Source organism: Prionailurus bengalensis, chromosome A3 (assembly GCF_016509475.1).
Source record: "Prionailurus bengalensis isolate Pbe53 chromosome A3, Fcat_Pben_1.1_paternal_pri, whole genome shotgun sequence".
NCBI classification, from domain to species: Eukaryota; Metazoa; Chordata; class Mammalia; order Carnivora; family Felidae; genus Prionailurus; species Prionailurus bengalensis.
In genome coordinates, this window is record NC_057354.1 from 58976635 (window position 1) to 59000415 (window position 23781).

The window sequence follows — 23781 nt, forward strand, 5'->3', positions numbered from 1 at the left end:
GAACACCAGTCTTTAATTTTCATGAAGTCCAATTTATAACTTTTTCTGTGGCTGGTGCTTTTTTGTGTCCTAAGAAATTTTGCCTTTTTCCTCTATTTTCCTTGAGAAGCTTTATAGTATTAGCTTTTATATTTAGGTCTGTGACACATTTCAGATGTATTTTCTTGTATGATGTGAAGTAGAACTCAAGGTTCCCACCCCCTCCTCCCTCCCCCACACAGGTATCCTCTGATTGAGCATTATTTTGTGAAAATACTATCCCCAATGAATTACCCTAGTCAATGTCAAAAATCAGTTAAGTGTGAGTCCTTTTCTGGACTCCAGTTTGGTTTCATTGTTCTGATCATCTCAGATTAGTTTCAGTTTCAGGCTAACTTTAGAAAGTGTGACTCCCTGCCCAACCAAGTCTCCATGGCCTGCCTTTTCCAGGGGCCCAGGTGGACCAGTCAGTCTTTGAGGAGCTCATCAAGGAGCACCTCCCCGAGCTGGCGGAGCACATGAACGACCTCTCAGCCCTAGCGTCCATCTCTCTCTCGTGGTTCCTGACTCTGTTCCTCAGCATTATGCCTCTGGAGAGCGCGGTGAGCGTTGTGGATTGCTTCTTCTACGATGGGATCAAAGCCATTTTCCAGCTGGGGCTGGCCGTGCTGGAAGCCAACGCTGAGGGCCTGTGCAGCAGCAAGGATGATGGCCAGGCCCTCATGGTCCTCAGCAGGTGGGCTCATGGGGGGTGAGGCGGGCAGCCGAGGGCTCTGCCAGACAGATGATGGGTAAAGGCAGCAGCAGGTGCCCATCAGGGGCGTCATTGTGGAATTTTTCCTTCCACTCTGCCACTTGTCATCCTATCAGGTGGCACTGTTGGCTGTGTGTGGTGAAAAGCGCCATCTTCCCCACTCCTCTCCAGCTAGTGAGAGGGTACAGGAGGAGAGTGGGCTCTCAGTGCTTTTCTCTGAGGAGATACACACTCAGAGTGGCCTTGAATGGGGCAGGTGGGCACTAGGAAATGGTGGTCTCAGGCAGCTAGCTGGAGGTTTCAGACATTTGATGTGCAGGGGCTGGTGTGTTACAGTGAAAGAAAAGCCCCATGAGGCTGACGACTGGAACCTGGGTTTCTTGGAGCTGAGGGCAAGGTGAAAGACAGATGAGAGTTTCCCTTTCAGAACGCTGTGGAAGCTTGCAATTGCACGTATGCACAGAACTTTGTATTGACTTCCAGAGAGTTCCCGATCTCTGCAAACCCACCCATGGAGCCCAGATCAACAAGTCTGGCATTAGGGATGTCTCCTTTTCTCTAAAGGAGCACAGTGGTTGCTACCTTGCCCTCCTCCCAGTGTTTGAAGACAAATGAACTCTGTTTAAAAGTGCTCTGAGATGTCTCACGGCCCCTGTGAAGGTAGTGGGTGTGGTGTGGTGCTCAGGTGAGAGGGGAAACCAGTGCTTCAAAGGTGGGTTGTGTGCTCAGGTTTCTAGATCACATTAAGAATGAGGACAGCCCTGGACCCTCAGTCGGCAGCCACCATGCCTTTTTCTCTGATGACCAGGAGCCCTACCCTGTGACTGACATTGCCGACCTGATCCGGGACTCCTATGAGGTAACTGGACCTGGCCCCATCCCCACCCTCGCCCTCTTGGAAACTTGCTCAAGTGGGTTGCTCAGGTGGGTTTTGAGGGAGGTTCCCTGACTACTACTACTTTCCTCTGTTTGTATGCAAAAAGGGATTCTGTGCATGAGTGACTCTCTGTTTCTCTGCAGAAATTTGGAGACCAGTCTGTGGAGCAGATTGAGCACCTGCGCTGTAAGCACAGGATCAGGGTTCTCCAAGGCCATGAAGATACCACAAAGCAGAATGTGGTGAGTCAAGGGTTATCAGAATGGCAGTCAGGCACTAACCTGGGCTCTGGTCTCCTGTTGGGTCTCATAAGAATGCCAGCTTTTGGGGTGCCTGCCTGGCTCAGTCAGAAGAGCCTGCGACTCTTGATCTCAGGGTCATGAGTTCAAGCCCCACATTAGGTGTAGAGATTACTAAAAATAAATACATAAACTTAATGCCAGCTTTGTACCCACCCCCCATTGAATTAGAATGACCTGGTATAGAAACAGCAGAGGTTCTCAAGTCAGACTGTGAGCAGTTTAACCACCGTGAGCCCCAGCTTACCCGGTTGTAAAATGAGGATACTAATACCCAGCATCTGGGATTAAATGAAGTCCGATATATAAAATGCCTAGTACAGAAGGCCTGCCAGTGTTCGTTGTTATTCAGGAGGAACTTCCTGCCCAAGCCCCGTCTTTGCTAGAGTTTGACTTCTGTCAGAACCTACACATTTGTCCTGAGGCACTGATGTGTGAATTGGAAAGGTTGAGGGTAAACACCTTGAGAAAGTTACCATATGGTGATCTTTGCGTCAGAGAGGAACAGGCTGCTCTGGTAGACAGGACTGGCGCCTGGCGTCCCCTCGCCCCCCTACGAGCAAGAAGAGCCCCCTGTTCCTCCGATCCTCCTAGGTGCTGGCACAGAACTCACTCCATTGCTATTCATTCTTCTTTCAAGCTCCGCGTTGTTACCCCAGAAGTCTCCATTCTTCCTGAAGACCTGGAAGAACTCTATGACTTATTCAAGGTAGGAAACTCTGGGCAAATGGGGGAGTGAAAGGCCAAGCCCATGTTGTTGGCCTGCCGGGGTGGGTGGGTGAGCACGTGGAAGCTGCAGAGTCTGCCACGCGCCTGTTCAGTGGCAGCAGAGGCCGGAGCCGCCCCACTTGCTGGCTCCATCTTCTCCTCGCCTGCCTGCGGCTCACACACGAGAGCTGTGCTCTGCCGAGGGCCTTGGGTGCCGGTAACCCGTTCTTCATGGTTCTCCATGGAGTTCCCAGGCCTGAGTACGTGGAACAGTGACCATTACTATCATCACCACCTCCTATGCTTTGTAATGACTCCTACTCCCATCCGTAATACATGTTGACATATTTTGATATTTGGCTTTATAGAGCGCGTTACTTTATACTTTACTTGCCCTTGATACTCTTACTAGCACTTTTCCATGTTGCCACATAGTCTTACTCATTTTAAAATGACCTTAGAGTCTATCATTGACGATACTAAATATACTAAACCGTATTTCTAATATTTGGATATTGAGGTAGATATCCAGATCTTGCTACTTAAATCACGCAGCAGAGAAAATTTTCCATAACCCTGCTAGAACTGTCCTTGCTTGAAACAGCAGATGAAAATGGGGAAGACAGGCAGGATTTAGGTGACCCACACCTGACACTATGGCAGTGAAGGGTGAGAAAGGACAGTTGGAGAAAGCAAGTCTGGAGTCTGGCTTCCAGAACCCTTCCTGGTGGGGACTCTGAGCTGCTGTCCTTCCTGAACTCAGATTGTCAAACTGATGGAAATAGTACTAAGCTACACGTCAGGTGCTTCTAAGCAGAGCAGTAGAGGTGGTCTGAACCTTGTACACATCTGTCGTGGCATATTTGCCTGCAGTCACTGAAATGGCTGTTGGCCTAGAGTCCTGGCACTCTCGTTCCTAGTGAGCAGGATGTATAGGGAGGACTTCTCAGATCCGTGTCTTCTATGAACATCCCCTGTCTTCAAGTTTGATAGTTTCCTCTGTTGAGAAGAGAAAATATGAAGTCAAAGGTTACTGGTGTCCCAAGCCCCCACCTCTCTTCGACTTTCGAGGAGGAAAAATAGGGAATACTAGAAACATAAAGACAGGTAGACAAGTGTGTTGTTTAGCGTGAAAGTATTTCGTTTATTTAAGGCTAACTGTTCTCAGTCTAAGACCTGACACAAATCTGAATTTATATAATTTAAAAGACTGGTTTAAATGAGTAAAATTCATTAAATACTAGCCATGTTCATCTTTAATACAAAGAGTATTTAAAGAAGGTAGAGCTGTTTTCCTATTTCTGTCTTTCCTGTGAACGATGTATTTGGTACTTAATGAAATTTTATTTGTAGTTAGCTTTCCAACTCTTAGGACTAACTACAAATAGAAACTTAAGAACTATAAATACAAAATATTTTTTAAGATACACTTCCAAAGGAAATTGCAGGAAAATAGCATGATAATCATGGTGTCTGATTGTGTTGTACAGCACTTTTATGTACTCGCTCCAGTGCTTCTGGGCCCAGAGTCTGCATGTGCCCCACCACGTAAGAGCCCTGTCAGACTGTCCTTTCTCTCCATGCTTCTGGCCTTCTCTGAATTCCCTTGGCTTTCATAGCCCGACGTCATGTGTCATAATACTTGCCTAAGTACTGTGTGGGGTATAATGTTCTCTAGTTGGGTTTTACATACACCTCTGGTCTTTTCAGTCAGAATTTCATTTTCTCAGGGAAAGGTTCACATAGAGATACCCTTCCATTGCTTTATAAATACATGATAGGTTATTAATAAGGAGTCTGTTCCATAACTTCACTGCATCCTTCCCTAAGCCTGGAATGAATGGGCATGATTCTTCTGTGTTAACAAGCAGTAGCTCTGACAGTCTTCATTACAAACTCTTTCCTATTCAAGATGAACCATGTGGTTGATACTTAATGAAATCTATTTTTATTGGTAATTTAAAGCAGTTTTTTAAGGTTTGAATGCAATTTTTTTCTTTTAGTTTTATTGATATGACCAGCATCCAGCACTGTAAGTTTAAAGCATGCAGCATGACGACTTGACTTACGTATATTGTCAGGTGATTACTACAGTAAGCTTAATTAGCACCCATCTCATGGATACAAAAATATATATATATATATATATATATAATTTTTTTTTCCTTGTGATGAGAACTTTGGGATCCACTTGCTTAGCAACTTTCAAGTATACCATATAGCCCTTAACTATAGTCGTCACGTCATACATTACATCCCTAGTGCTTCTTATAACTGGAAATTTGTACCTTCTGGCCACTTCACCCAGTTCCCCCACTCCTCACCCCAGCCTCGGAGAACCACAAGTCTGATTTCTTTTTCCGAGTTTGGCATTTTGTTTTTAGATTCCACATAAGATTGAGATCAATACAATATTTTTCTTTTTTTTCCTGCCTGATTTATTTCACTTCGCATCATGCCTTCATGGTCCATCCGTGTTGTAAAGCAGTCTTTCAAATTATATAAATTCAGATTTGTGATGTCTGTCTCCTATTCTCTCAAATTGAGAACAGTATCATTAATCTTACCCCAGTAAGATGTGAACAATATAATACAAACTTGGTGTCACAGAATATTTCTGGAAACACCAAAGACCTGAAAAACCGTTATTTATGTATTCCATAAACCTGCTCTTATTAATGATCTGTTAAATTCATTCACTCTTGAATGAATTATCAGGCTGTTTAATAATATTTGGGAGCCAAAATTTAATTTTGGCTCAGGTCATGATCTCCTGATTTGTGGGTTTGAGCCCCATAGTGGGCTCTGCACTGGCAGCATAGAGTCTGCTTGAGATTCTCCCTCCCTCTCTCTCTCTCTCTCTCTCTCTCTCTCTCTGCCCACCCCCCCCCCCCTGCTCTTGCTCTTTCTTACTCAAAATAAATAAACTTTTAAAAGTTTATTTGGTCTCTTTAATATTTTGCTTGCTCCCATATTCTGGTTAAGACTTATTTTCAACTTTTAATTAAAAATCACAAAACAAAGAAAATAAAATTATACCTATTCTTCCCATAAAAAAAAAAAAGAAGAAACTTTTAAGCAAAAATGAAAGGGTCTCATCCTGTCTCCACCTGCAGTCCTACCCTTGTACAGGTAATTCCTATTAACAAATTGGTGAGTATCTTTCCTGATTTTTTTTCCCTTTTATACTATGTCTTTCTCTCTCTCTCTCTCTCTCTCTCTCTCTCTCTCTCTCTCTCTTTCACACACACACACACACACACTTTTTTTCCACACATAACAGATTATGCTACATGTTAGCCTGCAGTTTTTTTATCATGGATATTTTTATAGATAATATATACAGATCTTTTCTCATGTAAAAAATAGCTGTATAGTTGCGGAGCACATGGGTGGCTCAGTTTAGCGTCCCACCAGCTCAGGTCATGATCTCACAGTTCGTGAGTGCAAGCCCCACATTGGGCTCTGTGCTGACAGCTCAGAGTCTGGAACCTGTTTCAGAGTCTGTGTCTCCCTCTCTCCCCCTCCCCCACTCACACTGTCTCTGTCTCTCTCAAACATAAATAAAAACATTAAAAAATTTTTTAAAATAGCTGTACAGTTTCACCGTAGGGTTGAACCATAATTTACTTAACCATTTACCTATTGAGAGGCATTGAAGTTTCCAGTTTTTTGCTGCTTTCTAAACTGCTGCCCTGAGCTCTCTGTGCCTTTATCTGGACACCGGTGCTGCAGTTTCTGTAGGATGAGTTCCTCAGGGATACACAAACCAAACTGTAGCCTGTATTGCTAAAGTGTTTTTGATTTTTTCAAAATTCAGTTCCACTAATGAGGTCCAACAGTGCCAAGTCCTTGGTTTGCTTATTGTAATTGTTTTCTTGGCAGGATTCTGTGGGTGTTTAGCATCACAGGATGCACAAAGGTACATGGAATTTCATAGTATGTCTGGGGCTTTTAGGAATGGAAATTCATTAGACCTTTGTTTCACACTGAAAAGTTCCTGTGGCATCTTTCACAATTCTACAAAGGCTATTTGAAGAATTCGGCTGCCAACCAACACAACAGTAAAATTAGAAATGGCATTTTGGTTTTCATCCAAGGATATGTGCTTGCATATTACAGCATCCACACTTGTGTCTGTGCCACTCTTACAGGTGGAGGGCAGTGAAATTGTGAAGAACCCTGCAGTTACTGGGAGCCATATCTATGAGTCGAGATGCCCCAGGAGGTGATTTAGTATGGGTGTAAAAGATGGTCCTAAAGAGGCGAGCCTCAGGGACAGGGCCAGTTTTGATTGCTGTAGTTGTTGGTATAGTCCTAAGACTTTGAGTCCCTTTTTTTTTTTTTTCTGGTTTTTTTTTTGAATTGTTAATATAGTCATTTGGTTCAAAATTCAAAACCTGTAAGCATGTATGCAGTAAAAGGACTTGGTTCTACATTGGGGTCCCCACCCGTTTTCCCTCCTGACAGGCAACCCATGCTACTGGTTTCTGCTGTATTCTGTAGACTTGTTTAGTTAGCGCTTTGTCATTTCCAGGTGTGATTTTATGAGACAATAGAATAAAAATTAGGTCTCCTAGAATTAACACTATGGCAGCTAAAGTACACACTGAAAAAATGGTTAAAATGGTTAAAACCGTAAATTTTGTTAGGTGTAGTTAGCTATCATGAAAAAAATAACCTTCGGAAAAGAGGTCAAAATTACATATTCATGTGGGTAAGAAGTACAAGAAGGTAACAAGGGAAATGTTTTACATGTCTGGTTAGAGTAATGAGATTGCAAGTGCTTTAATTTTTTCACTTGTGTTATAATATTGCTTATTCAATACATATTTTCCAAGGCCAGGTGAGTCCTGAGAGAGGGCTGTGTGGACCGTGGCTTGTAAGCGTGCGGGCTCCTCCAGGGACCACCATCTCTCAAAGATCCCTCTCTCTTGTTTTAAGAGAGAACACATGATGAGCTGCTACTGGGAGCAGCCCAGGCCGGTGGCCCCACGCCATGACCCCAGCAGGCCCTATGCAGAACAGTACCGCATAGACGTCCGGCAGTTTACACACCTGTTTCAGCTTGTCTCGCCCTGGACCTGTGGGGCCCACACGGAGATCCTCGCTGAAAGGACTTTCAGGCTCCTGGATGACAACATGGATCATCTGATCGAATTCAAAGCATTTGTGAGCTGTCTCGGTAGGACTCTGTGGGTCTTTACCGTGGCAAGTTAATTTGGGACGGGAGTCCATGAACGCAAGACAAGGTGGACTGTGGAGCAGGCAGACCCACACGATGAAATGTATTTGGGCACGGGCCTGACATGATTTTGTGATTTTAGAAACCACTCTGCAGGCTCCTCTCATGTCTAATTTTATGCTTCCTTAAGGAGGGTGAGAAGGGCCCACACTGTCAACATACAAGGTCATTGCCCTTGTTCTCCTCCGGTACCCAGGGTGTGGTGGTGGCTTGTTAGGAGCCATGTTCCTAAGCCTTGCACAAAAAATTAAAATCTTTCAGACTGTGTGAGGCCAGAGTTCACGAGGTTATCTTGCCGGTCAATAGTGACCAATCGCTACCTTTTACATTTTCATTTCAAACATAGTGTGTCTGGGGGTAGCGGCAACGAGGTATTGGGTCAACAAGTATTGACCTTACTAAGTTCTCTCCCCACAGTGAGTTTGTGTCATGACAAATGTACTTTAACCATTTGCATATACTCAGTCTCTTTTCTGTTTTTGCAGATGTTATGTATAATGGAGAAATGAATGAGAAAATTAAGCTGTTATATAGACTTCATATCCCTCCAGGTAAGAAATACTAAGGAAAAAATTTAGGCTCTGTTCTGCTTTGACACAAAGAAGCTTTGGGCATGACTCTGAAGTTCTCATTTAAAATTTCATTTAGACTTGAGTCCACAGATGTTTCTAGTTTGGGGTTACTGGTAACAGATTTTCAGTACTGTACTGTATGGCCTATGGTAGTGGTTCCCAAACTTCAGCATGCATCAGAATCAGCTGGAGGGCTTGTTAAAACACTGGTTCCTGGGCCCCACTCCAGAGTTTCCGACTCACTAGTTCTGAAGACAACATGCTGGGAACTGCTGGTCTGTGGAATGTGTGGGGCAGCAGACCCTGGTTGCCTTAATAGATGGTTATTTTAGCCTACTCTTTTGAAGGACCGTATTATTTTTCCAGCAGGTAAGACCCCGCTTCTCTGAAGTTTAAGCAGTGGTAACCAGTAACAAAGAAATCAGTTTTGATACCTATGGGGTATTACGTGGCTTTAACCGTAAGGTATTCCTTGGATTTTTGAAATTCCTAGAGGTGGGTTAGTAATGCCAAGATGGTTTCTGGACCCAGGGCCATATGGTTCTGGTGTTGTATGGGGCTCTGACAGGACTTCCCAACGAGGGAGACTAGGAAGGGAGTTTTTAGGGCCATGAGATCCTGGTGCCTTTTACAACTAACACCTCTACAAAAGTTGGAAATGTGGGTGGACATAATTTGTGGGGTTTTTGGGTACACTTCCTGAAATGAGCCATTACTGAACTGGCATATAATATATGCTCTACAGTATCCCCAGGGAACATTCTGTAGCAGCCACCCAGCTCCTCCTCCACCTTCCCACAGGCTCATTATTATTTTACTGCAAATGGCTTAGCATCAGTGAAGTTTTTTGCCTTTTATGCCAGTATAAGTTAGTGACTTTTGTTCTTGAATTTGCCTTTATTTTTCACAAATGTATTCCTAGTAACATAGAAGACATGCATAATTATTCCCTTATTATCATCGCTGTCACTCTTTTCACAATCATCTGTATCTAGTATTGCTAAATAGGACATGTGATTGATTGTATTTCATTCATTTATTTCATCTTAATTTTTAAATAAGCATTTTATTTTGGGATAATTTTAAATTTACAGAAAAGTTGCAAAGATAGTCATGATGGAGTTCTCATTTTTTAAATATCTTTTAAGTGTTTTAAAGTTGTTTTATTTTTATTGCAGTATAGTTAACATAGGGTTTTTAGTTTCAGGTGTACAATATAGTGATTCAACACTTCTATACATTACTCAGTGCTCATCACAACAAGTGCACTCCTTAATCCCCATCACAGATTTCACCATCTCCCTCCCCCACTCCTGGCACCCATGAGTTTGTTCTCTATAGTTAAGAGTCTGTCTATTGGTTTTCTCTTTTTTTCCCCCTTTGCTTGTTTGTTTTGTTTCTTAAATTCCACATATGAGTGAAATCATATGGTACTTGTCTTTCTCTGACAGACTTATTTCACTTAGTATTAAACTCTCTAACTCCATCCATGTTGTTGAAATGGCAAGATTTCATTCTTTCTTATAGCTGAGTAATATTCCATTGTGTATATATACCACATCTTTATCCATTCATCAGTCAGGGGACATTTGGGTTGCTTCCATAATTTGGTTGTTGTCGGTAATGCTGCTATACCATAGGGGTGCATGTATCCCTTTGAATTAGTGTTGCTGTATTTTCAGGGTACATGCCCAGCAGTGCAATTACTGGATCATAGTTCTATTTTTAATTTTTTGACGAACCACCATACTGTTTTCCACATTGGCTGGACCAGTTTGCATTCCCACCAACAGTGCACAAGGGTTCCTTTTTCTTCACAGCCTCATCAACACTTGTTTCTTGTGTTGTCGATTTTAGCCATTCTGACAGATGTGAGGTGGTAGCTCATTATAGGTTTGATTTGTATTTCCCTGATGATGATGATGATGTTGAGCACCTTTTGATGTGTCTGTTCGCCATCTGGATGTCTTCATTGGAGAAATTTCTGTTCATTTCTTATGCCCATTTTTAATGGATTATTTGTTTTTTGGGTGTTGTGTAAGTTCTTTATATATTTTGGATACTCACCCTTTATCAGCTACATCATTTGCAAATATCTTCTCCCATTCCATAAGTTGCCTTTTGTTTTGTTGTTTTTGCTGATTGTTTCTCCTTTGCTGTGCAGAAGCTTTTTATTTTGATGTAGTCTAACAGTTTATTTCTGCTTTTGTTTCCCTTGCCTGAGGATACAGATCTAGAAAAATGTTTCTATGGCTGACGTCAGAGAAATTATTGCCTGTGCTATCTTCAAGGATTTTTATGGTTTCATGTCTCACTTGTAGGTCTTTAATCCATTTTGATTTTATTTTTGTGTATGGTGAAAGAAAATAGTCCAGTTTTCCCAACACCATTTGTTGAAGAGACTGTCTTTTTCCCATTGGATATTCTTTCCTCGTTTGTTGAAGATTAATCGACCATATAATTGTGGGTTTATTTCTGGGTTTTCTATTCTGCCCATTGACCTATGGGTCTGTTTTTGTGCCAGTACCATACTATTTTGATTACTATAGCTTTGTACTATAACGTGAAATCTACAATTGGGTACCTCCAGTTTTTCTTTTTCAAGATTGCTTTAGTTGTTCAGGGTCATTTATGGTTCCATACACATTTTAAGATTGTTTGTTCCAGTTCTGTGAAAAACGCTGTTGGTATTTTGATAGGGATTGCATTAAATCTGTAGATTGCTTTGGGTAGTATGGACATTTTAACAATATTTGTTCTTCTAGCCTATGAGCATGGAATGTCTTTCCATTTCTTTGTGTTGTCTTAAATTTTTTTCATCAATGTTTTATAGTTTTCAGAGTACCAGTCTTTCACCTCCTTGGTTAAATTTATTCCTAGGTATCTTGTTATTAAAGTAAACAATATACAGTTGGATAACATTCTGACTACAAAGATACTGCTTCTCCTGGTTTCTGCTGAACCAGTAACTCAAATACTGAGAAGATTAAGCTTACATGTAAGGAATGAGTTGGGGTAAAGACAAAACACACAGGTCAAGAGTTTAGATTACAGACGTTTGTCCCCCCATTTATTCCAGAAGGTGCTAAATTGCCAACATCTCTAACCATCTGATTATGATTAGGTTTCCATGAACGAAGTGTTAAAGATTCCATGAATCATGACCACTTAGTACAGCACAAGGATTTCAATTTCTTGAAAAGGAAAAGGTCACTAGAAGGAAGCTTTAAATGTCCACTTAACTAAGTTTAGCTTAATTAATTAAAACACACCAGGACTTGTCTAGTTTTCTCATTGAGTGGGGAACTGTTGGTAGCGATAAAATTTTCCTTTCAGGGATCTTGCAAATAAACTTGCATTTGTATGAATGTAGATATGGATTCTGATATGGCTTTTCAAATTGTCCCATTTAAATTGCTTACATTTTTTTAAAACAGCACAATTAATTACAAAATTTGAAAGGTTAAGGCTTCAGGAAAAATGTCAATTTAAACAATTTATTTCTTAGGTTGCTAAAAATGATGGCATCCCAGAAACATGAGCTTATCCATGGTTATAAAATGCTGTTTTTATTTTGGGGAATGTTAAAAAAGGAAGGAAAAAAACCCATTTACATATGTATTTTAAGTATACACACACAAAAAACCCCAAATAAACAACAAAAAAAAAAAACCCAGAGTGGTCCTTAGGCATATAGGAGTTAACAAAAAGTTCTGATTGAGTAACAACTATGAAGATTTCCCCCAACATTTAGAAAATGTGTTGTCTAAAGCAGGGGAATAATATACCGTATTCTTAAATATTCCTTTCTGATAAAGGAAGCTTTCATTTGCCCAGAATACCCAGTGGTATAGATGGAAAACCCCCAACAACTCCCCCCAATACTACTTCAAAACAAACATGTGAAACTTGATTTTCATAAGAATGTTATTTCTTCACACTAATAAATCAAAAAACCAAGACCCGGATTTTACATATGTATAAATGTATATAAAAAACAATGCAAACAGTTACTGAGCTTATCTCCTGGACAAGAATGCCAAGTTAGTCTGTCTTCATAAAAAGCAATTGCAATCTGAGGACACTTCATATTTGCCTCTTTTGCCAGCACCAAGCCTGCCTCATCTGAATCTTTCCATTTCATGAGAAACATGAAATCTCCACTGCTGTCTGTGGCACCAATTATTCATTTGGGATCAAGACCTTTGGCAAAAGCATCTCTTTTCTTCTTTGACTTGCTGTCATCAGATTCACTGTCAGATAAAGATTTTCTTTTTGTGCCATCTTTTTCTTTACCAGCTTTTGAGAATTAAGAAATGCTTCAGTTAACTCTGGACAATCTAAATTTTCTGCAGGTTCCCAAGTATTGTCAGCATCTGTAAATCCCTTCCCCTTCAGGAAGTACTCCACTTTCCTGTTCACTACACGTCGGTCCAGTACTATTCTCATCACAAATTCTTCAGGCCCTGCCTCTTCTTTTTTACTCTTTCCATTCGGTTTCTTTCTCATTTTTTGCAATGTAGTTTTATTGGAGGCCATTTTTTATTGCAGACTTGAAGAGCTATTGTTTACCACCTGTGAGCTGCTCTGGGTCCCGGGTCTGGGGATTGTTTTCTTAATTTCACTTTCTGCTGCTTTATTATTAATGTATAGGAATGCAGATTTCTGTATACTGATTTTGTATCCTGTGACTTTACCGAATTCATTTATCAGTTCTAGTAGTTTTTTGGTGGCCTTTGGGGTTTTCTCTATATAGTATGATATCGTCTAAACATGGTGAAAGTTTGAACTCATCCTTACCGATTTGGATGCCTTTTATTTCTTTTTGTTTTTGATTGCTGTGGCTAGAACTTCCAGTACTATGTTGTAAAAGTGGTGAGAGTGGACATCCTTGTTTTTTCCCTGACCTTGGGGGAAAAGCTCTTAGTGTTTCCCCAGAGTATGATGTTAGCTGTGGGTTTTTCATATTTTCATAAGGCCTTTATTATATTGAAGTATGTTCCCTCTAGACCTACTTTAGGTCTAGTTGAGAGTTCTTATTATGAATGGATATTGTACTCTGTCAAATGCTTTTTCTACAACTATTGAAATTACCATATGGTTTTTATACTTTCTCTTGTTGATAGGATGTATCACGTTGATTTGGGAACATTAAGCTGCCCTTGCATCCTGGGAATAAATCCCATTTGATCGTAGTGTAATAGATCTTTAAACTTACTGGTTTTTGATATTATCATTTGAGGCTGATACTTGATTCTTGATCTAGCTTCATATTGAAGTTGTTTCAAAATTATAAGTTTATTTCTAAAAGCCATGTTTTAATTATTAGTTCATTAAAATACATTTGTAGACCTTCATGGCTTTTGAAAATCAATTTTTCAAAAACTTTTTGACTGTATGGGATTGTAACATTTATATTATATGACTCCAAATTTAAAATTTTTAATTAAGTGCAAACTGAGATTTGATGTATGTTATTTCACTTACCTATATTTAACATTGGAATTTTTGACACAAAGAAAGAAAAGTCTTAATAATGCAGACAACCTAAAACCTATTTAGGTATAAATTTGTTAAGGCCATAAAGATCCACAATACATTTAGGTATTTTTAATTTAAATTTAATTTTAACACATACTTCCCATCATAACTTTTTGAGTAAAGGTGGAACACACACACTAGGGAGGTAAAAGAAGAGTCTTGTTAATTAGGAGGAGGTATACTGAGGATTGCAAGTTTGAATTTGTACCCTCAGAGAGTAAGGCCTCATTTGCCAGATGAGGGAGGCATGGTACCAAACAAAGCACAACAGCCCCTGGGCCCTACACACCCACCTTGGGCAGAGCTGTTGCTTGTAACTCTGCAAGGGTATTATGGGAGGCAAAGGGATTTTGTGAGCTCGCTTACAAAGGTATCTGATGCAACTCAGGAAGCAAGAAAGTGCTAAGCCCAGGGTCTCAGTTCCAGAAGAGCTCCCTTTATTGGCTCCATAGTGATTACAACACTGTTTGTTTAGCAGAGGAAATAGAAGAGAAATAGTCCAGATGATTTGATGCCTTATCAGGTGACGTACAGATGAACAGTATTCCAGAAGATTATTAAATTGGGAGTTTTCATTGCAGACTGACAAATCTACAGATATTGGTCATTTTGCTCAGTGAATTATACTAATTGGACTTCCAGAAGACCATTTTCTGGAACATCAGATTTGTTAGAAGCATCAAAGCAAGCTACCAAGAATGCTCTATTGGAAATGGTAAATGAGCACAAACAAATGAGACACTGGAGGCTTTCTGTAAAGGAGCAAACTGAGGGGGCAGCTGATGCCCCCAGCTCCTAGAGATGCCAAGATTCAGGGAATACGTTATGTTTGCAGAGCAGCTCTCCCCTGGGGGTCCTGCTGGTCTGGATCCACATTAAATGATCTTAAAGTTAAATCCAATAGAATTTGAGCTGCTCCAGTCTTGTGTTCAGCTTTACGTGAAGAAATAGGCTTCTTTTTGAGGCCTTATACACACAAAAGTGAATTTGCTGTCCAAAGAAAGGGTTTTGTAAAGAAGTGGAGTTAAAAGGAAAAATCTTACAGATAATTCCGATTTGCCATTTGGTTAAAGACGGTTATTTTTAAAAGGATTTCAAGTTGAAGACCTGAATGAACTTAATTGAAAATTGAAAGCACACTTGAAAATATATTAACATGTAGCAACAAAGTATGGATTCAAAGAAAAATTCAACCAAGAATGATGTTAGAAATGCTTCATCAGTGGTATTTAGTCAGTGTTAGAATTTGAAATCTGAAACCTAACTGTAGACAAATATAGCAGTATCTGTACAAAAGAGGAAAAGCTTTGTTATTTTAGAATATTTGATATAAAAAATTTTTTAAAGGGGTCAAAATCCAGTCATATTAGCCAAAAAAAATTCAGTAATACATTTGTCAGTAAGGGTGAAGCTGTGTGATGTTTCATGCTTTACATAAAATAAAAAACACTTGAACATTCAAATTCTCGGTAATGACACTTGCTTCCACCTTTTGTTCAGTTTTCAGTAATAGTGGCAGCCTGTTTTGAAGAAATCATTATTTAAAAGTCCTAATCAGGAATTGCATGTAACCATTTCAATATAAATAGTGGTATGATAACTAATATTAAGAAGTCCTGGGGCGCCTGGGTGGCTCAGTTGGTTGGGCCTCCGACTTCGGCTCAGGTCATGATCTCATAGTCTGTGAGTTCGAGCCACACGTTGGGCTCTGTGCTGACAGCTCAGAGCCTGGAGCCTGCTTCCGATTGTGTCTCCCTCTCTCTGGCCCTCCCACACTCACGCTCTGTCTCTCTGTCTCTCTCTCTCAAAAATAAATAAACGTTAAAAAAAAAATCCTAAGTATTCTAACATTTCAGTACCATTAGATCCATTTTGTTACTTGACAAAATATTTTATTTCATCAGTTATGGTAAAAGAATGTATCTTTGAAGTTTGTTTACTTAGAATGGATCCCCTTTCTAAACCTATGCAGTACAATTAGAAATACACAAGATCTTTGTATGACATTGTCTGCTTTGTCAAGAGTATTGGCAGATCAGATGATAGGAATGGACATATACAATCACAGATTTCATACTGTAGTCACTGTGGATAAAAACCTTAGCAGTATTGTGAAATGGATGTTATGTGTGTGAAATTAACATCAACAGGACCAAAGACAATGGAACATGTGACGACCATGGTTTGCCTAAGAGAAAAGTCTGGCACCCAAGTTACACCCACCATATTGGTTCTCCACTTTTTGCTTAGCCTTTTCTTATGGTTATACTAAGAAACAATACTGATGATAAACTCTATATAATCTACTGCTTTTGAGAATGTGTTAATATTTCAAGGGATCTATTAAAATCCAAGAAACTGAAAGACACACTGCCTTAAGGACCAAATTATTAATGGAAATGGCTCAAATGGCACACATGAAGAGGATTCACCAAATGAAGTGGAAACAGATGAGCTAAGATCAGGAAGTTCTCTCAGAGAATGGATATAGTCTCTTTGAGATGATTCTGATAATGGATGACATACCAAGCAAACTTACAAAGGTCAGCTTTTCACAGGACACACAAAAATGATAAGATTACATTCTAGTTTAACAACTTAAGCAGCATTGATAACGACATCAGAAATTATACCATGCACATTCATTTTGGTGATAGCTTAAGCTAGACGAAAGGTCTGTTCTTTCGACTGGAGTTTAAAATACCAAAAGAGGATTTTGAAAAATATGAAAAATGTAGTGTACACACCTCTGAAAACATCTTTTGTGAAATTGTAATATTGCATTGAACCTTTTAGAAGAGCTGGGTACTGAAGTTCCTTGGTATTACCCAAATTGTCAAGCCACTAGGAAAATGGATTTGATCATAGCATCCAGTACTTGTTTACATCATGTTTTTCTTTTAATTTCATTTAAAATTTTTTTTAATGTTTATTAATTTTTGAGAGAGGATGAGCAGGGGAGGAACAGAGGGAGAGGGAGACAGAGGATCTGAAGTGGGCTGTGTGTTGGCAGCAGAGAGCCTGATGCGGAGCTCAGACTCACAGAACCATAAGATCATGATCTGAACCGAAGCCCGGCTGCTTAACCGACTGAGCCACCCAGGTGCCCCTTCAGTGATTTTCTTAGATATGAGACCCAAGTTGGGTACTTTACTTAGCTTTCCTATCAAAGACTTGGTTGGATATATTGGAATTCCTAATTAATTGCAAGTCCTAGCTGCTACAATTTGCTGTTTTCAACCACTGTGGAGGGCTAGGAAAGCACTATTCTGTTTTTGCAAGAAAAAATATGAGAATGGTATTATTTTGATGACTGTAGTGTCTCAACTGCATCTGAAAACCAAACTGTATTGAAAGCAGTGTATGTACTCTTCCACCAGAGCTAAGATACAATAGAACTAGCTTTTCCCCTCCACAAGAATCCCATTTAGAAAGTGACAAAGATAGCAGTGGTGAGGACAATGAAGTCCTTGAAGCCAGAGAACAGACTTTCCTGCTGGTGGCATTTATTGAAGTCATGAAGGTATCTAACACATTAAGATAAAAGTTTGAGATAGACTGCAAATGTAAATCCTTCAAGATATTTTAACTTGTGCTATACTTGAAGCGAGACACAATGAAAACTTTAATAGAAATGTCTCTTTATAGTCTTGAATTACAAGTTACACATCAGAATGTAAAAATGTTTATGAAACATTTATGAAAGTTCAGATACCTCATTTAAGAAGGTGGAAAGTACATTTAAAGATTGTAAACAACCTTTACTACTTTCCCTTAATGCATTGTGTACTTCGGAGCATAGGTAACAATGAGTTTTTTCATTGATTCTTTACCTGTCTCCTTTCTAGACACTCGCCCTCTTGAATTAACCATTCCTCTCTATGCTCCCATAATATTTGTATTATTCTTCTGTTAGAGCATTTTTTTAGTGACTTGTGTACACATTTCACCTCTTAGAGACCCAATATCCTCTTGACATCTTCTAGCAGCTATTACCTAAAAAAATCTGTTTCCATCATGACTGCCCTAAGTACCATCCAGGGTTTATGATTTTCCTCCTATTCAGTGAGTGGATGCTCGCATGTGCCACTGTGTAGAATTTTGGGGCAGGCCTGGAAAAATGACTTAACATCTGTTATAATAAAACCCCCAAACCTAAAACAACCCCAAACAATTCCCACCCCCCAAACCCCAGAAACATGTCTCCCAAGTAGGAAGGAGAGTACCTTATCAAGGCTTTGGTGCCATCTTGGGGATATTTGTTGGATTACAACTGAATTTTGCCTTTTATTCTCAGTGAGTGGCTTACTAGTAAATGTAAGGATCCTGATGTGTCCATTCATTCTTTATAATTTTTTTTATTTATTTTCAGAGTGAGTGCACTTAGATGCGGGAGAGGCAGAAGAGAGAGAGAGAATGAGAATCCCAAGTAGGCTCTGTGCTGTCAGCACAGAGCCAGATGCGAGGCTCAATCTCACAAACTGAGATCATGACTTGGGCTGAAATTGAGAGGCTTAACCCACTGAGCCACCCAGGCGCCCCTAGAATTGTTTTTTATAAGATCTTTTTGATCTGTGGTTCCCATACCATATAGTGCATGTGTTTAATGTTACAAAACCCGTTTTTTAGTATCTTTAAACAACCATCATCACAATTTTAGGAATTTTCATCACCCTAAAAAGGACCATACTCTCGCTGTTGCTCCCAGCCCATCCATTTTGCTTTGCTTTGTCTTTATAGAATCCTGTTTTAGGTATTTCCTATAAATGGGAATAATGCAATTTGCCATTTTGTGTGTGGCTTTTACTCAGTTTTCAAGGTTTATCCATGTTATAGCCTGTCTCTGTGCTTATTCATGACTGAATTTGATACTCCATTTGATAATTATGTCCTAATCCCCTCATTAATTGAACACTTGGGTTTATTGCCACTTCTTGGCTCTTGTGAACAATGCTCCTATAACTTGTGTACAAGTTTCTAAGTGGGTAGGTTTTTATTTCTCTTTGGTATATACATAAGGATAGAATTTCTGGGTCAAATGGTTTACCTTTTTGATGAACTGCCAGATGTGTTTTCAAAATGGCTGTGCCATTTCCTATTTTCAGTATAATGAAGATTCTGGTAGGATTATTTTTGTATATTTCAAGAAAACTTGCAATGATAGAATGCTTTGTATTCAGCAATTTTTCAGTTTTTGTTAGAAACTTAGTATATGCTCACTATGAAAACAGATGCCATGAAGTTTAAAACGCTAATCCCACCATCCAGAAATTTGTGTATTTATTTCTAGAATTTCTGTGTATGTATATACGTACATATATTTTGAGTTTTAGAAAATAGGATTTTACTACATACATTTTTCCAGGGCGGTATCAGCAATGTCCTATGAATTTGTATTTCATTAATTAAAATCTTGTCTACGTAAATCCAGAAAAAGGCTTTATGTGGTCTGTTGTTTTCTTTACTGTGTATCCAGACAGTGCTTGGTGTACAAGTGAGTTCAGAGTCCCTGCAAAGACTGCAGCCCACAGGGTGCGAGGGTGGGGAGGGGTTGCTATTGGCTTAGCCTTTAGTTCTTAATTACATAAAAAGCTAAATTACGGCCAGTTTTGCTTAACATGCAGTAATTTGTTCAACGTAATTTTTTTTTGTTTTAAGCACTCACTGAAAATGATCGAGACAGCCAGTCCCCATTAAAGAATCCTCTGTTGTCGACGTCAAGACCGCTGGTTTTTGGGAAGTCAAATGGTATGTACTTCTTTTCATTAATTCCCCTGCAGGCACACACTGCAACTGTTAGAAGAAACTTCACAGCTCTTCTTAGAAGTGGACTTACCTAGTCCCTTCATACTGTGAATCAACAGCCCACTGCTTTCAGAAGCCAGAAACCTTTCAAGTGGCAGTGTATTGAGAGACTGCCCCTCGGCCCAACCACCACGTTTATTCCTCTTGCCTAAGGTTTGAGGGGTTGTCATGCAGCTACCACACTCCATTCATGGTCAGTTGTAGAACAGACTCTAATCTGTTTTCAGTTTGTGTATACTTAGTGGAATTCTGCCCTCACTGCCCCATTCTACATGTTCCTTTTTGCTTTCACTGAGTTTTAAAATATATATTGTATTTTCTGTGTCTCAAGGTGATGCAATTGATTATCAGAAACAGCTGAAGCAGATGATTAAAGATTTAGCCAAAGAAAAAGATAAAACTGAGAAAGAGTTGCCCAAAATGAGCCAGGTATGAACCTTATTCTATGCAGAGAATTAACCACTTTGCCAGTTTGTTCAGAGGTAAGCTTGAAAGTTGAGCTGGGGCCTGTCTACTTCCAAAACCATAATCAAAGGATCAGAGCTGAACACTGGTGACTAAAAGGGAAATGTTTAAAGGATTCCTCCCAAAGTTTGGGAAATGCAGGCTTCAAGTTGGAAATGTTCCTTTATTATAGGATTATCAGTCTTTTTGGTGCTAATATGGACTGTGAGCCTTCAAGAAGGAATTCAGCATGCAGTGTTTCTTGGTCTCTTTTGACCACAGAACACATGGCATTCATATATCCTGGAATACTTCAGAAGGGTTGCTCTACTCTGTTGGGGAGTTGCTCTCAAATTTTCATTCTCTCTCTTGGATATAGTCACATTTCAATGCTGTAGGTCAACTCTACCTCACTTTTTAAAAAGCCAGTTAAATCCCATCACCCAGAGCTACCGTTGCTAACATTCTGATATACAGGATGTCTGTCAACTTTTAACTATAAACAAAAGTAGGCTGTTTTAATACCTTGCTTTCATTTACTTCAAAATCATGAATAGCTCTCCCAAATTATTTTTAAAAATTTTGGGAGTGAGCAGGGGAGCAGAGGAGAAAGGATCCCAAGCAGGCTCTGATGTGGGGCTCTATCTCACAAACCATGAAATCATGACCTTAGATGAAATCAAGAGTCGGATGCTTAACTGACTGAGCCACCCAGGTGCCCCTCTCCCAAATTATTGAGTAAATGTATAGCTAAATCCCACTAGAAGTGCCTTTCATCACATTAGATTCTCCATTTGAGCAGCAATGTGTATATACTTTGAAAAAGCATCAGGCATCACTGTTTTACTTCATTTCACATCTGTTAAGTTCCTGCCTGGTATCCTATCAGATGAATAAGCCATTATTTTGTTTAGTCATAACATTTAAGCAGTCTCCAACTTTTTCTCTGTTGTAAATCCTAGATTTAAACATTATAAACAAATCTCTATAGCTTTTGGATCCATTTCTACAAGTTGACTTGGATTAAAGGGTACACATGTCCTCTGGAATGCACAGATTTTTTCTTAATAGTTACTGTATAGACAAAGAGCACATTTCTGTGTGGTCAAATTCCCTGGAGTCACTGGTAGTACTTTCTGAGTAGAAAGGCAAACTATCTTATCATTTGCTTCAAAGACTGCTATGTGGTTTTCTCTAAGAACTTTTAAGTTAAAAAATATATACATTATATTTCTATCCTGGTTATGTTGCTGTGTATTTTTTAATTCCAGAGAGAATTTATCCAGTTCTGTAAAACTTTGTACAGTATGTTCCATGAAGATCCAGAAGAAAACGAATTATATCAAGCCATTGCCACAGTAACCACTCTGCTGCTGCAGATTGGGGAAGTGGGGCAGAGAAGCAGCAGCTCTGGAAGCTGCTCCCAGGAAGGTGGGGAGGAGCTGCGGGCTTCAGCTCTTTCTCCAGACCAGGACTCGGTTTTTGCAGACAACAACGCTGGGAAGATTCCCCAGGACTCCCGGACATTTACTGAAGAGGTAGAAGGGGACTGGACTGTCTCCCTTGAACATATTTTAGCTTCACTTCTGACTGAACAGTCATTAGTAAACTTTTTTGAAAAGCCACTGGACATTAAATCGAAACTTGAAAACGCCAAGATCAATCAGTACAGTCTCAAAACTTTTGAAATGAGCCGCCAATCACAGCCTGAACTCAAGCTGAATAACGTGTAGCAAGATAGCAGTTTACTGAGAGGAGTCAGCCATACCAAAGCCTTGGACCTGTTTTGTAGGGGTCAGCCCCTCAATCTTCATTTCAGCCTAATTCATTTTGAGCGTATTTTGCAAGCTGGGTATCTGGATGAGCAACCGGACAGCCACAACTGTGGCCAGGGGAACTGATGCAACCCTCAAGCATTTCTATTTATTCTTTAAGAGAATTATGAGTTGGATCCCATCAGTGCTATAGGGAATCCATGCATTAGTTCCCTCGATGCTGTGACTTGCTGTTTCACTTTCATCAGATTGGCTGAAATGGGCACTTCTGCTGTGACGCTAGTATGATTTCGTTCTCAGATGCAACAGAAGAGTTGAATGTATCATACTAAACCAGAGACAAAAGCCCAAGCTCTCATTCTTCACTTGGATAATGGGAGAGGTTACAAATCAAGTTCACTTTCAAGATCCAAGAGCCACTATCTGTGCAATTGTATTTGGCTTTCTTTTGCACTAATTTTGTTTCAATGCTGGTAATTGAAACCATTTTAATATATTTGGTTGTACTCTGTCCTTCCAAAAATGTGTACAAACCATGCTTTCAATGTTGGCCTCTAAGTTTTTTAATAAGAAACTTTTGTAGTGACTTGGTCCTTGTTTATAACTTATTTGTGTCTAGAGGTATCTCCACCATTATCCCCACCCAGTCTGTGTTCTCAGTAAATAGTGATAGTGTAGGTGTTCAACTCCCCACAGTGGTTACGTATAGTACCATCACCCCTAGGGCTCAAAAATGAAGCACCTATTTACAACAGCATTCGATAATACCAGGGGTGTAAACACTGATGAAATATAATTCCTCCAACACAATGCTTTCAGGCTGAATTTAGTGGATTTTATTATTGTAACTGTAAACTTTACCTCTGAGCTTTGGTTCCACATAAATGGGGATTAAAAATACTTCAGGGGGCCATTACAAACAAGTGAGCTGTACATATAACATGATCTGTATATAAAAGCCTTAATCTGGCTTAATCCATCAAAAATCAATTACTATTCTATACCTTTTGAAGGTATACTCAATACAAACAGCTTAATTATATTAAAAAATAGTTTAAGAAGCTATCAAATGTATTGTCTTAAGATATTTCCATCATTTAAAGATGTTAAAATATGTAAAGTGGCCAATGGCGATTGAGTTCTACATGGCAGTCTCTAGAAAAATCTTTCCTAGAATTACGTATACCCCCAATGTCCCAGATAACCTAAAAAGGTTTTCCCAGGCCACGATGCACTTCAGAATCACTCTTAAAACCTGCTTAGGCTCTACTCTACCCAGATACTCAGACCCCAGGTGTTGGGGAGAAGGGGCACAGGCATACCCTATAGGAAAAGCTCTCCAAGCAATCCTATGTAATTGGCAACTGCATAAAGATATTTCAGTTGGCTCTTGAACAGCATAAGTCCGTTTATATGTGGATTTCTTCTTTTAATGTTTATTTTTGAGAGAGTGAGGGGGGAGGGGCAGAGACAGAGGGAAACACAGCACAGAGCCCGACGCAGGACTTGAACCCACCAAACCGTGAGATCATTACCTGAGCTGAAGTCAGACACTTAACCTACTAAGCCACCCAGCACCCCTACATGTGGACTTTTTTTTTTTGACAGAGCACTGTAAATTTATTTTCTCTTGATTTAGTTCAACATTTTTCCTTCTAGCTTACTTCATTGGTAAGTCTATTAAGTTTTGGGTACTTGACTGTGGGAACTGGCACCCCTAACTCCACACTGTTCAAGAGTCAACTGTACATGGCAAGTAGAAAGGGAAATCCAAACAGAAAG

At 39.8% G+C, this 23781-nt stretch overlaps 1 protein-coding gene and 2 pseudogenes across 4 annotated transcripts in view; 2 read left to right on the forward strand and 1 right to left on the reverse strand.

The window, feature by feature from the left end:
* Nucleotides 1-22585, forward strand: part of TBC1D8 (TBC1 domain family member 8) — a 112379-nt gene extending 89794 nt beyond the window's left edge. For all 4 annotated transcript variants that reach the window (XM_043603140.1, XM_043603139.1, XM_043603138.1 and 1 more), the window contains exons 12-20: nucleotides 430-715; nucleotides 1463-1592; nucleotides 1754-1852; nucleotides 2550-2618; nucleotides 7562-7802; nucleotides 8348-8413; nucleotides 19634-19723; nucleotides 20112-20209; nucleotides 21496-22585. In XM_043603140.1, coding sequence (XP_043459075.1) covers nucleotides 430-715; nucleotides 1463-1592; nucleotides 1754-1852; nucleotides 2550-2618; nucleotides 7562-7802; nucleotides 8348-8413; nucleotides 19634-19723; nucleotides 20112-20209; nucleotides 21496-21957 — 1541 coding nt within the window. In that variant the 3' untranslated portion in view covers nucleotides 21958-22585. The remainder of the gene's footprint in view (nucleotides 1-429; nucleotides 716-1462; nucleotides 1593-1753; nucleotides 1853-2549; nucleotides 2619-7561; nucleotides 7803-8347; nucleotides 8414-19633; nucleotides 19724-20111; nucleotides 20210-21495) is intronic.
* LOC122496710 lies at nucleotides 12344-13311 on the reverse strand (annotated as a pseudogene).
* LOC122496709 lies at nucleotides 15715-16956 on the forward strand (annotated as a pseudogene).
* Nucleotides 22586-23781: the final 1196 nt, after the last annotated feature.